The sequence below is a fragment of the Anoplolepis gracilipes genome, chromosome 14 (assembly GCF_047496725.1).
Source record: "Anoplolepis gracilipes chromosome 14, ASM4749672v1, whole genome shotgun sequence".
NCBI lineage: Eukaryota > Metazoa > Arthropoda > Insecta > Hymenoptera > Formicidae > Anoplolepis > Anoplolepis gracilipes.
Genome location: NC_132983.1, coordinates 5,783,262 through 5,799,086, shown reverse-complemented (window position 1 = coordinate 5,799,086; position 15,825 = coordinate 5,783,262). Strand labels below are relative to the sequence as shown.

General features: G+C 28.3%; 2 protein-coding genes across 2 annotated transcripts; one reads left to right on the top strand and one right to left on the bottom strand.

Annotated features, from left to right (window-relative positions):
• Positions 1-261: 261 nt before the first annotated feature.
• Positions 262-6,006, top strand: LOC140673420 (lipase 3-like). Its single transcript, XM_072906401.1, has 9 exons — positions 262-382; positions 478-601; positions 1,376-1,592; positions 2,340-2,520; positions 2,939-3,053; positions 3,322-3,565; positions 3,810-3,968; positions 4,732-4,959; positions 5,063-6,006. Exons 3-9 carry the CDS (start codon positions 1,440-1,442, stop codon positions 5,225-5,227), a joined length of 1,245 nt encoding a protein of 414 aa, XP_072762502.1. The 5' UTR covers positions 262-382; positions 478-601; positions 1,376-1,439; the 3' UTR covers positions 5,228-6,006.
• Positions 6,007-7,407: 1,401 nt separating this feature from the next.
• LOC140673412 (lipase 3-like) lies at positions 7,408-12,601 on the bottom strand. The gene is made up of 7 exons (XM_072906381.1): positions 12,289-12,601; positions 11,873-12,053; positions 11,288-11,402; positions 10,428-10,662; positions 9,662-9,811; positions 8,612-8,839; positions 7,408-7,581 (listed from the first exon to the last, which is right to left on the bottom strand). The coding sequence occupies exons 1-7, from the start codon at positions 12,499-12,501 to the stop codon at positions 7,408-7,410; spliced, it is 1,296 nt and encodes a 431-aa protein (XP_072762482.1). The 5' UTR covers positions 12,502-12,601.
• Positions 12,602-15,825: the final 3,224 nt, after the last annotated feature.

Genomic DNA, 15,825 nt, shown 5'->3' with positions numbered 1-15,825 from the left:
ACATAATGAAGCCCAATAACAACAAATCAGTGATCACTGATCACCGTCTAACATACAATCATGACTTTGATTGGGACAATGCACAAATACTAGACAACGAGCCCTATTACACAAAAAGACTGATATCTGAAATGTTATACATTAAACGACAAATAAATAGCATAAATCTACAAACAGATATAGAATGTTTGCCAGCTATTTACGATGATATAATAAACAAACTGCCTAAGATCTAATGTCACCTATCTCTTTCCATCTTAAATGTATTTTTTGCCCTTGAGCTCATTACCATCTGTATCATCGGCATAACCACACGTTAAACATCAGTTGTCGCAATATATATACCATAGATTCAACAACACACAAACGGAATGGATATCCTGTAAGTTTTTCCTGAGTCACCATCATTATACACAAACTAACGGTAAATTACTTTATTACAAACAGGTATTTATTATACTCATTTTACTAATACAGACTTAACCCCTCAATCTAACTGCATACCTCCCTCGGTCTGGAAACCTCGGAGAATTGCCTCGCGGGATTATTATGCAAGCCGTACAATAAAAGAGCCGAACAAGTTGGATCATTTTATATATATGTAATTTATACAACTAACATGCGATAAATATGTACAGCGGTTCTGAGGCAGTGATCCTTTTAATCATGCGAATACGATCACGGATTTTATGTTCACACATGTCTTACGCCTTTATTATGCGATGTTTTCTCATTAATTTCGTTTTTATTTATAATTCATTTATTTAATTTATATATTATGCTGAAGAGGATTCAAAACATGAATCGAAACGTTCAAATCTTTATTATAATTACCGTCATTCTATAGAATGTTACTAATGTACTTAATGTCAATACAATTGCGACACATCATCTATATATAAAAAACTTATAATTTTATATTCACATCTCCTCACAGCTCCTATTGCCTCTTTCTTACTTACTTATTTATATTTACTAATCGGAGCTCTTTCTATAATTTTATTAAATTAATTTAATGATTAAAAGTACTATTACGCTATCGCAGCGTATACATATATATATATATATATATATATATATATATATATATATATATATTAGATTTACGCGCCTGTTTTACGCTACAATACTGGCAAATCTGCATATGTAATTTTTTGTATACATATATTTTTCACAATGTCTGCGATTGCATGACTAATATAACGCGATAGTGTGTGTCTCCTCTCATTCTTTGTTTCTCTCTCCTTTTCTATTTCTCGATTGATAAAAAATAATCGTATAAGCGCGGAGTAACGATTCATTTTAATAAAGTAACGTGCTAAGAGCAGATATATATTCATTATATCTTGTTTTCTGTTTTTTTCTTCGATAATAGATATCACGAAATTCCGGAAAACTCGTGTGTTATTTTTCTTTTTACTGTTTGACTCATCGACACGATGACGTTGAGCACATTTGTATATCTGCTGATGTTTTACGGCGTTTTCGGCGAGGTGCCGACAGACACGATACCTAACTCGATCGCATTCATGGAGAAAAAATTGATGACCAGCTGGAAGGCGAAAAATAATTCCGATGTCATTCTCGACACGGTAAGTTTATGCTTTCATCCATAAAAGGATTAAAATATCTTCGATTAGCTCAAGTTCTTTAGTACAGTCAAGATTATATTCCAAATTTGCAATTTACTCTTTACAAGATTGAGTAGCATTCGATTGATCAGAACAAAAAAAAAAAAAACAAAAATTTAAAAGGTGGGAGATAATTTGAAAAATGATTTGAAAACAATCTTAAGCGATTGTCGCGTTTTTATTCAAAATCGAAATCTAAATTCGATAAAATTGTATATTCTCTTTAATTGTCTGTATAATAATATTCGTATTTTTTGTTTTTAATATTTAATATTTTAATTTTTAATATTTAATATTTTGTTTTAATATTTAAATTTTGGTTTAATATTCAATTTTTAGTATTAAAATTATATCAACATTAATTAAAATTATTTCAATGGACTAAAGAGATAAACATGAAGGAAAGTTTAGTCTAAAATTTACCTTCAAAATAGTTTTTGTCGAACTTTACACTTTTTATTTTACGAAGAGAAGACCCTGCCTTGTATTTTTCAAAAATTATCCGACATTTAATTAGATAAATAATACTTTTTTACTTTATTCTGATTTTTTAGCAATTACTTTTCATATTAATTATAGATAATAAAAAATTAATGCATTCTGCATGTTTAATGCAAAATGCTTTATTTAAAAAATAAATACCATAATATGGATAAATTTATTTCAACTTTAGAGAGGATCTTCTTTTTTAACTGGTTTTTTTTTCAGCTGGAGATGATAAGGAAAGCGGGTTATCCTGCAGAGAGTCATGTTGTAACGACGAAGGACGGTTATCTCTTGACGTTACATCGTATCCCAGGTGACAATGCTTCTGTACCCGTGCTGTTACAACACGGTCTGTTATGTACTTCCGCTGATTGGGTCATTCTTGGCAAAGGCAAAGCACTTGGTACAACCTTTTATATTTTATATAATTAATCCTTAATAACAAGTATTCCGAAATTACATCTTTGATGTCTTAGTAAATATGGCAAAAAAATTTTGTAACGCAATTTTTATTTTTTTAATTATAACGTGTGTAACTTGTGGTGTAATTTTATTTTTTGAAAATTGTTAAAATTTATTATTTGTTATATTATATGTATCAAATATATATATATATATATATATATATATATATATATATATATATATATATTTAGAATTCATTGGATAATAATATGTGAATTATAAATCAGTTTACAATCTTAATCTATTATTATTAAAAAATATGAAAAAATGAAGATATTGTAAAATATATGTATATGAAAATATTATATGAGAAGATTATATAAATGTTGCAAATGATGTTTTTTTTGGCATTCTAGCTTACCTATTGGCAGATCGCGGATACGACGTTTGGTTGGGTAATTTTCGTGGTAATACCTACTCGAGGGCGCATGTTTCCCTATCGCCATCGGAATCGAAATTTTGGGATTTTAGGTATCGACATAAATTCAAATAATGATACTTTGAAAATGACATAGAACCATAAGATCAAATTTAATTTAGTATCTAACGCAAGTAGACATGGATTTATATATTTTTACAATATATACATACTTTTTCTTACATATTCTTTATTATATACTCATATATTTTTTTTTATATTATATTCATTATATTATATATATTATATATACATAAATGTATGGAGTATAAACATATTTACTATATTTTCCGATGATATGTCGATCAAATTTTCATTTAGCTTTAACGAAATGGGCATCTATGATTTACCCGCGATGATCACGTTTATCACAAAGATGAGATCTCAACCACTGCACACGTACATCGGTCATTCTATGGGCACCACTAGTTTTTATGTAATGGCATCAGAGCGTCCAGAAATTGCTGAAATGGTGCAAATGATGATCAGCTTAGCGCCAGCGGTCTTTCTAAGCCATATGAAAAGTCCGCTGAAATATCTTTTACCCTACTGGAAAGAATATAAGGTAAAGTAATGTACATATGTTTCTACCACATATGTATACATGTCAATCTTTAATTATAATTTTAATGAGACGTTTTCTGAATGAAATTAAAATTATAAGATCGAAACAATTTTCTTACGAAGCTGCTAAATTATTTTAATTTATAAAAAAAAAAAAAATTTATTTATTCTTAAAAATACCTTCGAAAACTTAAAGAATTACACAAGTAAATTACATTATGGATAACAAAATTTTTTGATTGCAGATGATTTTGCGATTTTTATTCCACGACGAATTCCTGCCGCAGAGCAATCTTTTGAGATTTCTTTCGAAATATGGCTGCGATCAAAATATCGTCGAGAAAAAGTTTTGTGCCAACGTGATATTTGTGATCTGCGGTTACGATCCCGAGCAGTTTAACTATGTGAGTAGTGATTCGTGATCAATATATACAATAAGCCTGATTGAAACTTTGATCATCACGTTCCCATCATTTAACCCTTTGAGTCACGAATTTTTCTAATTGTCAGTATTTTATAAAATTTGGTATATAAGGGTTTTTGGGGTCGCCGATTACGAGTCCGTTGTCAGATTTTCAAAATTCAAGATGGATCATATTGGATTCATATTGGATCCCTATATTAAATTTTGGAAATTAAATTTTTTTTCCTTTAGATTCAGATTTTGCGATGTAAAAAAACCTTCAGAGAAAAAATTTAAAAAAGAATACGACTGTTATTTTTAATTTAGAACAGAAAATATTGTTTTTTATATATTTTTTATCAAAAAAAGGAGGATTTAACAAAAATAACACGGTGGAAAATTGTAAAAAAATTCTGAAAAATACTTTAGAGGGTACTAAGATTATAAAAAAATTGCCGTATTTATTGTCATAATAGATTAGTGGAAAATGCATTTTTTCGTAAAAAAGTACTAATTTTGACTGTTTGTTTATATATGGTATTTTTGCAATTAACAATTAATAACTGTTCATATTTTTTTTACACTTATTGATGTTCTAGAGACTCTGTAGAAAGAAAAAATCCGGTATTTGTTGATAAAAAAGTAGTTAAAACTAAAAAACTAAAAAGGTGGGTCTCTGGGTGACTCACTGTGACTCAAAGGGTTAAAGAGCGTGATCATGCTTCACGTTGAACTTTGAGTACACGTCTTTGATCCTTATCTAGACTTTATTACCTATTATCCTGAGTCACGATCCGGCTGGTGCCTCGGCGAAGACGCTTCTGCACTTCAGTCAAGGATATCAGTCGGGCAAGTTTCGCCAATATGATTACGGCCGTGAGGAAAATATGTTGAAGTACAACTCGCCGGAACCTCCCGACTATGATCTGGCGAATATTAAAGTTCCGATCGCGTTGTTCTACGGCCTTAATGACTGGCTGGTTAATATCACGGTAAGTGAGGAAAGCATATGCATATTCGAATACGTAGAGATTGATTTACGTTAATTGCTTCGAGCTTTATATATTGAATAATTGAAGAAAATATTTTTTCAAGGATGTGAAGAAGCTCTACCGCGCACTGCCGAATGTAGTGGATATGTATGCAGTGCCGTGGCCCAAATTCAATCATGCGGACTTTATGTTAGCCAAGAATGCACTCAAGCTCGTGTACAATAGAGTATTCATGCTCATGAAAGAGAAGAATCCAAATAATGTTTAATCGTTGGGATAATCTTACATTGATAATCAAAATCAAAGATGAATATATTACATATAAAATCTTTAGTTTTGAATGCGATTAATATAACAGTTGCAACCCAGGTAGAACATGAAACTCATAATGATATCCTTATGACGTCATCATGATTTTATTTATCACTTAAAAGTTACCTAAACAAAAATGAGTTAAAAATGACAAAAAGAATCATAAATTTTTAAGTTCAATAATCGTATATATAATTTTAAAAAGATTATGTTGGTTAAATATAATTAAAATATACATGAATAATTAAATAAACAAGTAATTGCGTAATATATATAAAAAAATGATATTATAATATGAAAAATAAGTCGTGAAAACATTGCCAAAAGTATATCAAATGAGATTATTATGATTTTTCTAAAATGACTTTTAGGTGACGTCATAATGATATCATTATGAGTTTTATATTCTACCTGGGAATCGTTAAATCAATGAAACATAAACTTATATAGTATTGTATTATTTATGAATACTTCAAGGAAGAATAATACGTGTATTTTTAAACAATCATTATTCCAGCTAGTGATGGATTATTGCGATAGATTGTAAAAATAGTTGCAGTCTTATGACAAATATATAAATTATAATATGAAGAAATTCATAAATTTAAATGTGTATATATGTGTATTTATTTTATATTTACAATATGTAAATATAAAATAAATATAAATATAAAAGCAAAAAGATGTTAAGTAAATAGATATAATATCCTAACCGATTTTACATATCAATACATTATACGCTAATCGATTTATTAATATTTATGATAATATTGATTTAAACTAATTTGAATTTGTTGGAAAAAATTATCCATATATATATATATATACATAATTAATAAATGGAAGCGATATTAGTATTACATTCTGTCTGTCTGTCTGTCTCTCTCTTTCTCTCCCTCTATCTCTCTTTCTGTCGGAAAATAAAAGCTTTATCTTCCGACTATAAAAAAAAATAAAGTCAAAGATGAATTGTTTTTTTTTTTTTTTTTTTTTTAAGAATAATAGAAACATTCTTGAAGTTTTTAAAATTATTACTATCAAAAGAAGTTTCTTTATGATAATAATTTAGCCTACTAGAATATAAATCAAAAAGATGGATGCAATAAATATATTGCATAATTTCAACAAATTCATCGAAGTCCTGACAATGAATGGAACATTAACATCTCTCTGACGCTGAAGAGATTTTGACATTTTTCATGGGTAGCAGAGATCTCCACGTCGTTTTCAATGTGAAGATTTATAATTAAATAAATTTATAATGAAATAAATATAAAATTTATAATTAACAAAATTCCACACATGGGTTAACTTTTTATACATATTAGAATTTTTTTTTCTACTTATATGTAAACGTCGCTCCATAAATGTGCGTGGATCTCATTATGTTTGAAAAACTGCAAGTTTACGTAGAGAGAGAATCGTGTATCAATTATAAACCTCATCACAACTGAAAACCAAATGATGTGGGGTAAATCTTGCTTTACACAAATTAGAAATTATGAATCTATATGAAAAGGGGAATGCGTACGATAATACATTCATATTTCAATTTTGAAAAGTTTTCAAATATCTTATATGGAAAAATATTCATGTTTCACTCAGTGAATTTGTTGAGATTATATAAAATTTATTGATGTCATCGTTCTTTAATCTATTGCAATAGAATAAAAAATTATCATAAAAAAGACTCTTTTTTAGTATTCTTAAAAACTTCGAGTATCTCGAGAGTTAAAATTTTGCTCTTATTTTTAACTTTCTATTTTTTTATATTTATGGATGGATTCTAGAAGATTTTGATATATTTTATTTATATAAAAATTGCATTGTATTTAGTTCCTATTTTGTACTTCATGTAGGTGGTAAATAAATATTTTCTTACTTTTTGTTAAAGATTTAAAAAAAAGCAGAATAATCCATTATTCGCTAAAAGAATAAAATAGCGTAAAAACGTGCGTATTATATTATGCTAATTCGTGTTTACATTAATTAATACATAAATAATACTAAAATATTTTACAAGTTTATATTTCATTGAATTATAACTGTGACTGTGTGTGCTATCAATAATATCAACATTACTAAGGATTTAAATGGGCAATATCTATCATTTATTTCACTTGTCGATATGTAACATTAAATCGATGTAATATTATTTACATTTTTCCCCTTCATAAGATTCAGTATTCTCTCGTACAAAAGTGTGGGTGCATCCTTGGCCCATATAAAATCAACGTGATTAAACTTGGGCCACGGTACTTCATACTGGTCCACTACATTAGGCAATAGGCGGTAGAGTCTCTGTACATCCTTGAAAAAATGTTTTCGTAAATTATGGCGTGCGATTTCTTTTAAATTATCTTCTCGATTTTACACACAAAACTTGACTTATACACAGAGTGTCCCATTTTAATTCCTCCAGTGAAATATCTCGAAAAATATGGAAAATTCGAAAAAATGTTTCAGACAAAAGTTGTATGGTTTCTAGGGGACATAAGATGGTGCCACTAGTTTGACCTTGAAGAGCCACATGATGGTCACGTGAAGGTCATTTTGAATTTCTTAAATGACACACCCTATATATTTTTGCATATTCTTGTAGCTTATCTCGAGAACTTTCCAAAACACTATGATGAAATGCTTTTTCATTAAACACTTTTCGAGTTATAAGGTTTCCAAGTTGCAATATTTTGACATAAAATACAAGATATCTCGTAAAATATTCATTTTTCGATTATCTTACTCTAATACTTTTATGCAGGAGAATAACGAGACAAATCAATTGGCGTAATTAAAACACATAATTATGTTAAAGTAAAAATGTGTAAATGCTAGTTGCAAATTCAGATTTTTTCTTAAAGATAACTATGTGTTTTCTTTACACAAATTGATTCGTCTCATTATTCTGTGCATAAAAGTATTAGGGTAAGATAATCGTGAAATGAATATTTTACGAGATATCTTGTATTTTATGTCCAAATATTGCAACTTTGAAGCCTTATGACTCGAAAAGTGTTTAATGAAAAAACATTTTATCATAGTGTTTTGGAAAGCACTCCAAGTCAGCTACAAGAATATGTAACAAAAAATAGGGGGTGCCGTTTAAAAAAATTGAGGTGACCTTCAAACGACTCTTCAAGGTCAGACCAATGGTACCACCTTATGGCCCCCTCGAAACCATACAACTTTTGCCTGAAACATTTTTCTCTCCCAGGCTTGGTTTTCGAGATATTCGACTGGAGGAATTAAAATGGGTCACCCTGTATATAATTAGCATAAATCAATCTCTGTTATATATGTAGTTTATCTGAACCTGTGTGCATTTTTCTTCGTTACTTACCTTAATATCAAATATCCAGTCATTAACGCTATAGTACAACGCGATCGGGACCATAATTTTCGTCAGATCGTAGTCTGGAGGTTCCGACGAGTTGTATATCAACAGATTTTTCTCCTGTCCATAATCATAATGGCGAAATTTGCCCGAATTGATCCCTTGAGCATAGTGCGTTACCGTCTTAACCGAGGAGCCGGCTGGATCGTGATTCAGGATGACAGGCAATAGAGTCTAATTTTAAATAGAGAGAACAAGGATACTTATATCTAAAATCCAATTTAAAGTATGATCTTAAAATGACGGAACGTAATGATAGAAGCTTCAATCGATAGGGCAAACTCGGGTAAGATGGCCATAGTTCTTTAAAATGCGAAAAACATACTTTTATTTTTGTTATTTTTTAATAATGTTTGGCATATTGTCTTCACTGAAGCTTAAATTACGTAATATTATCGAAATTAAAAGAAAAATATATTTTATAGTATCAAAATAGTACAACATAAGCATTGGCCATCTTACCCAACTTTTAAAGAAAAAATGGCCATAATATTGATAAAAAAATAGTGAAAACGAAAATAAAAATTATAGAGGTCATATAACAATCTACATATCTTTAAAATATGTCTAACGTCGATTACGATAGCTTAACTGTAATTTATTCGACGTTATAACAGTCTTTAGTGGACACAATTTTATTGTCAAGTAATTTAATTTTTTTAATTATAATTTTTTTCTTGTTTAAATATTCTCAATATTTTTGAAAGTGAAAATAAATAAATTTTTTAATAAATTAGGATAATTTAAAAAAGTTTTCAGAGTTGTTTTGATCTTAAACATGAAAAACTTTGCAGGTAGTCAAAAGTAAAAATATGATATAAGAGTCACAATATCGTTATTTCGAATGTATGCACATAAACTTCTGTAAATTTCGATTATCTTTGATAATGACTAAAAAAGCGCACTATAGCGATTATTGAAAAAAATTACAGCCTATGGCCATCATACCCTAATTTACCCTATTGTACAATATTTCAATCGCAAATCACTACTTACGTAATCAAATTGCTCGTAATCGTAACCGACAAGTAAAAACATGATGTCTACTAAAATCTTCTGCGTGAAGAGATTCTGATTGTATTTCGAAAAAGATCTCCAAATATCACTGTGTGGCATGAATTCGCCACGAAAAAAAAGTTGCATGGTCTGTAACAAAAAATTTTATTGTCAAGTAATTTAATTTTTTTAATTATAATTTTTTTTCTTGTTTAAATATTCTCAATATTTTTGAAAATGAAAATAAATAAATGTTTTAATAAATTAGGGTAATTTAAAAAAGTTTTCAGAATTGTTTTGATCTTTTAAACTCATCGAGGAACGTTAAAATTATAATTGAAGATTGAATACTTATAGAAAAAAACAAACAAGATTTATAGAATTATAGAAGTTATATTATTTTTTAACGTTTTTCAATGAAATCTGTTAAAATAAGCTCCACTTAAAATTGGGAGAAAAATGTAATTTTATATTATTTTTTTGGCTGCCTATACTTTCAGTTGCTTATAATTCAAAGCTTATTGGTATTCCTTCATTTTTTTCACGAAGAAAAGAAATATTCAAAATCTATTGTTTAAAAATGATATTTAAGAAATAGTACTGTTGTGTATTATAATGAAAAAGCAAAGATATATAAGGAATTTCTTCTTTCGGTTTCGAAAAAAGAATATTGTTTTAAAGTTTAATGATTGTTTAAAATTTAAACAATTATTTCGCGATAATAAATTATTTTTTTACAGTATATTGACATATATTATTATTAAACCTCAAACTCTCCCCAGATGTATTTTAGCGGACTTTTCATATTATTTATATAGGCTCCTGGGCCAAGGCTGATCATCATTTTCACTCTTCGTGCGATTTCCGGACACTCTGATGCCATTATGTAAAAACTAGTTGTACCCATGGAATGACCGATGTATGTGTGAAGTGGTTGTGATCTCATATTTGTGATAAATGTAATCATCGCGGGTAAATCATAGATGCCCATTTCGTTGAAGCTAATGGAAAATTCAATTGACATACCATAACAAAATGTAGTAAATATATATGTCACCGCAAATAATAAATTATATAAGAAAAAAATATATATACAGGGTGTCCCATTTTAATTCCTCCAGTGAAATATTTCGAAAAATATGGAAAATTCGAAAAAATGTTTCAGACAAAGGTCAGACCAATGGTACCATTTTATGGTGCCCTCGAAACCATACAACTTTTGCCTGAAACATTTTTCTCTCCCAGGCTTGGTTTTCGAGATATTCGACTAGAGGAATTAAAATGGGTCACCCTGTATATACTTACACATAAAATGTATGTACATAATGCATGTAACTAATATATACGTTTATATATTATATAGAACCTTACATGTGGATATTACTATATCTGTTGTTAAAAAATAAGCACTTTTTCTTTTGTCACAATTTTTGGAATTACATTATTTTTGAAAGATTTTACCGTTTATGTCAACATTGTACACTTGTTGTTGCTTTTTTATTCTTCTTGTAAAAATTTTAATAATTTTGAGATATTAAAAAAAAATTTAAAAAATGCTGCAGTTCCAGAAAGCTAACAAAAAAATCCTTTTTTTCTTTTTGACAAGAGTGTCAATTTGTATTTTACCTGAAATTCCAAAATCTTAATTCTAACGACGATAGAGAAATATGCGCTTTCGAGTAGGTATTACCACGAAAATTGCCCAACCAAACATCATAGCCTTGATCCGCTAATAAGTAAGCTAGAATGCAAAAAAAAAAGTTTATTATATAACTTGCGTCCATTATTATATAATTAGTATCTTCTCAATATAAATTTCACAATATATTTTCACGTGTTAATATATTTTAACCATTTATTAGATTAAAACGATAAACTAATTCATAATATGTACTCATTATTATTCGATAAGTTAAATAAACAATTTTAAATATATAATTCGAGTACTTATATCTATAATTTATGCATTTATATATTTATATATATATGTGTGTGTGTGTGTGTGTGTGTGTGTGTGTGTATCATACATTTTAAAATTCTTTCAAAAATAAGATACCTATTAAAAGTTACAATTAAAACTTTATTAAGTTTTTTCGACATGTTTGCTGTTTAAATTCGCGAGAAAATAAAAGAACAATCAACAATATATGACAATATATATAACAAATAATGTCCCGAGACATCTCCTAGGAATTGATCAAGCAATTGTACCTAGTGCTTTCCCTTTGCCAAGAACAAGCCAATCAGCGGAGCTGCTTAAAAGTCCGTGCTGTAACAGTACAGGCGCAGAACCGTTGCCACCTGGGATACGATGTAATGTCAAAAGATAACCGTCCTTCGTCGTTACAACATGACTCTCTGCAGGATAACCCGCTCTTCTTATCATCTCCGACTAAAAGAAAAAAAAATATGACATATGGTCTCTTGAATAAATTCAATTAAATAATAAAATTAAATCTTATCTCATCGTGCCAAAAGAGAATTGTCTCCTTTGATCAGTAGATATATAACAGTGAAAATCTCTGCTGGATTTTGTGCATACCACTGTTTAAGTGCTAATCTATGTAACGCACATAAAAATCATCTCGTCCAGCATCGATGAATAGAATATTAAGAATAACGCTTACAGTATTGAGAAAGACATTAAGATTAAATTTCTCCTTGTTCGATTGCTCCCAATTAGGCCACGTTATTCCTTCCAGCTCGCTTGATCCGGATGTTACATCTGCTAGCGCCTTATCGAGATAACTGCAGAACGATAGCAGACGTATGATCGCGATCAATCTCATGTCGACGAACAATTTAAAAAGTTGGGAAAAAATGCGACGAAAATTTGCCATACTATTGCGATATATATTATTTAAAAAAATATACAACGGAATGATATAAAACGGAAGAGCGGGATGATATTACGACCGCGACCATGAACGTGTGATTCCTTTTAACATGTAAGAAGAACTGCACAGAAGATTATTGTACAATTTTTTTTGTGTGCCATTTTTTGTTAGAAGGAATTATCGACTAATTATAAACCGAGAGCACACGATGAATTTTTTTACTGGTTTTATTATTATATTTGTTACATGCTGTTTAATGAAGTACTCTGCGTGTTCCAATCATTAAGAATACTACTAGTTTTGCTTTCACGTGCAGCTTATCTTATTTTATGTGTTGGCTTAACATTTGTATTTTATTATAAAATTTCTGGAAATTTCAACATATTCATAGCTCAATAAAACACATGTATATTCGCTTAATTATAATCAAAATACAATTAAAATCACCGTTTATTTATTATGAAAGAATCAATAAAATTTTTTACGTTAAATTTGTAAGACTAGGAAATCTGTCATTTTTAATTATATATTAATTAAAAATAAAAGTAATAAAAATTTAATAAATACATAAGTAAAATATATAATTACTTTTATATATATAAATATAAAAGTTTTGTGCACACACATAGATACATATACAAGTTACATAACTAGTATGACTGTTAGTAAAATGTCTGACGATCGAGTACAAAAAAGAAAACTAGACAAATAGACAGAATAAAAAGAATCATTATCTATTATAAGACAGACAGTTCAATAGATAAATCTTGAGAGTCAATTTGATATTTGTGACATCGCTATTTGTGATTTAATAGAAAAACTTAGAGGAAATTTGTCTCGATATGCAAATTACATTATGCTTCTTACAGTTTAGTAATATTTTAGAAAACATCGCATACGTGTACATATATGGGATGATCTATAAAGCAAAATATCTTGAAAATGATTTTGAATTCGAAAAATTAAATATATAAGTGTTGATGTATTTACAGAAATATGTTCTGATATATAGAATAGAAAATTATGATATTTATAATCATAATATGTCTCGTGAATTTAATGCAGTATTTTTTTTTTTTTAATCTCGTGCAGATAAGTTTAGTTCTTCACGTTCTCATTTATTTTAAATCAATTTTTGCAAAAATTCTGTGAAAACTGAAATACAAATTAAAAGATAATTAAATAGTTTATTTTTCTTTAATAAAAACGTATTTTCTAATAAAATTATTTTAATAATTTCTTTTGTTAAGAAAAATAATTATAATCTCTCGAAATACACATAAAAAAATTCCTTAATAAAATATAATTTGTTAGAAGAAAATAAACGTTAATTTCATATATGAGTAACTGATTAAAAGTAACAATTTTTTCGCAAATCTCTTATTCTGTTTTTATAGTTTCGTGCAATTTTTCAACAAATTTTTAATTTTAAATTTGAATGTTAGTGTAAAATCAAATACAAAGAAAGAATGATGACTAGTTAAATTTTTAAAAATATTAACGTTTAATTGATCGAAAACTTCGCTTGTAGAAATAAATAAAAATTAATAAAATAATAAAAAATTTTACTCAATATTGATAATTAAATATTTTATGTTCCACGTTTCATGCACTTCTACTTGAAGTGCTTTGAATTTTTTATTGTTTTGTCATACATGTTTTTTCAATTTGAATATCTTTTAAATATCTTTAAAAGAGAATCGCCCTTTTTCTCAATCAAATACATTCATGATAAAAAAATAGTATTTTTTTCAAAGAAACACATACCTCTAATTTAGCACATTTATATCTTTTATATTGATACATTGCATGTAAGCCGCGCGGTGCTTTAGCATATGTAAAACTCATGACTTATATAGTACTGAATTATAAAATCATTTGACGTATAAATATACGTCAAATTAAAAATTTTTTTTCATATTTACAAATTTATGCAATGACTTTACATTGTAATGAAAATTATATCAATGATATAAACGATTATTTGTGAAAAATAGCAATTACTATTATAGACACACGTATAAGATTTATTAGACGTCAACTAAATATAAATTGATAGTGAAAATATATAGAAATTTACTGCATACACAATTACAGATTTTAGTTCTATGCTATATTATAGAAATTTGTTAATATTATATTAAATAAATATTCTCTCTCTTGTCGTAATTATTTAATTATTTCTCGATATTACACATGTGTTTGTCTCTTTTTCTATTAGAGAAAAAACGAGGGAGAGAAAAGAACAGATATTTTATTACTTTATTGTATTTAATTAATTTACGTACGTTACTTACTTATTAATTAAAGTACTTTACACATATTATATTTCGTAATCGTTTCGTATACGTATATACATGCTTTATTAAAACGCGTTAAATATATCTAATAATAATATGTTAATTGAGAAATTTTTAATTATTTAGAATTACTTAATGTACATATTTTAATACGTGAAGTTTTATCACGTAGTATTTATTATAGTTTTGCGCGACGAGAGAGAGAGAAAGAGAACGACAGAGCACACTCTCCTTTTTCTTTGACGTCATGCGTTACGTAGTCAGAGAGGGGAGACAGCGCCGCGTACGGCGTACGGCGTACGTCGCTTGTGACAGGCGTGAGCCATTCATTCCCGCTCCGGCGGTCGTGGAATGTAGATGTGTTTTTACTCCGGCGCCGACGTTTCACGTTCGCGTTCGGTCACCTCGAGATCGAGCGTACCGTGAATGTTTCTCACGACGATAATACGTATCTAAATGATTCCGAAATAAATAAATAAAATAATAACATGACATTCCGTCGTGATGACGTATAGCCCGCTATAGCGCGCTCGTCTCTTCATCTGGTAATCGCGATCGCGATCGCGTTTTCGTGTTAATCTAATTTAGTAAAAAGAAAATAAATAATCCTGGAGCAGTGACTTTAGATGTCTTCTCCGTTTTACATTAAATATCCACAGATGAAAAATTACTTTAATTATCACGTCTCTTTATTTGTTATGTTATTAATTAAAATTTGTTAATTGTACTAAATTAAAAATTTAAAAAGCTATATAATTATATTTATAATTATTACTATATACATGGAATATAAAATTCGATACATATAACAATAATTTTTAAGATATTAATTACTTTGGACACTTTTAATTAATAATTTGGATTCTATTTGCATGTTACAGATCAACTTAACTTTGATGCAATCAACTCTGCTGTTGCGCATCACATGGTGAGTGTTGAACTACATCTTATTATGAGGTAATGGTTTTCTAGTAATTGAAGCTTTGTAGATTATAGATAGTTCTGTTATTATTAAAATGGATGAATG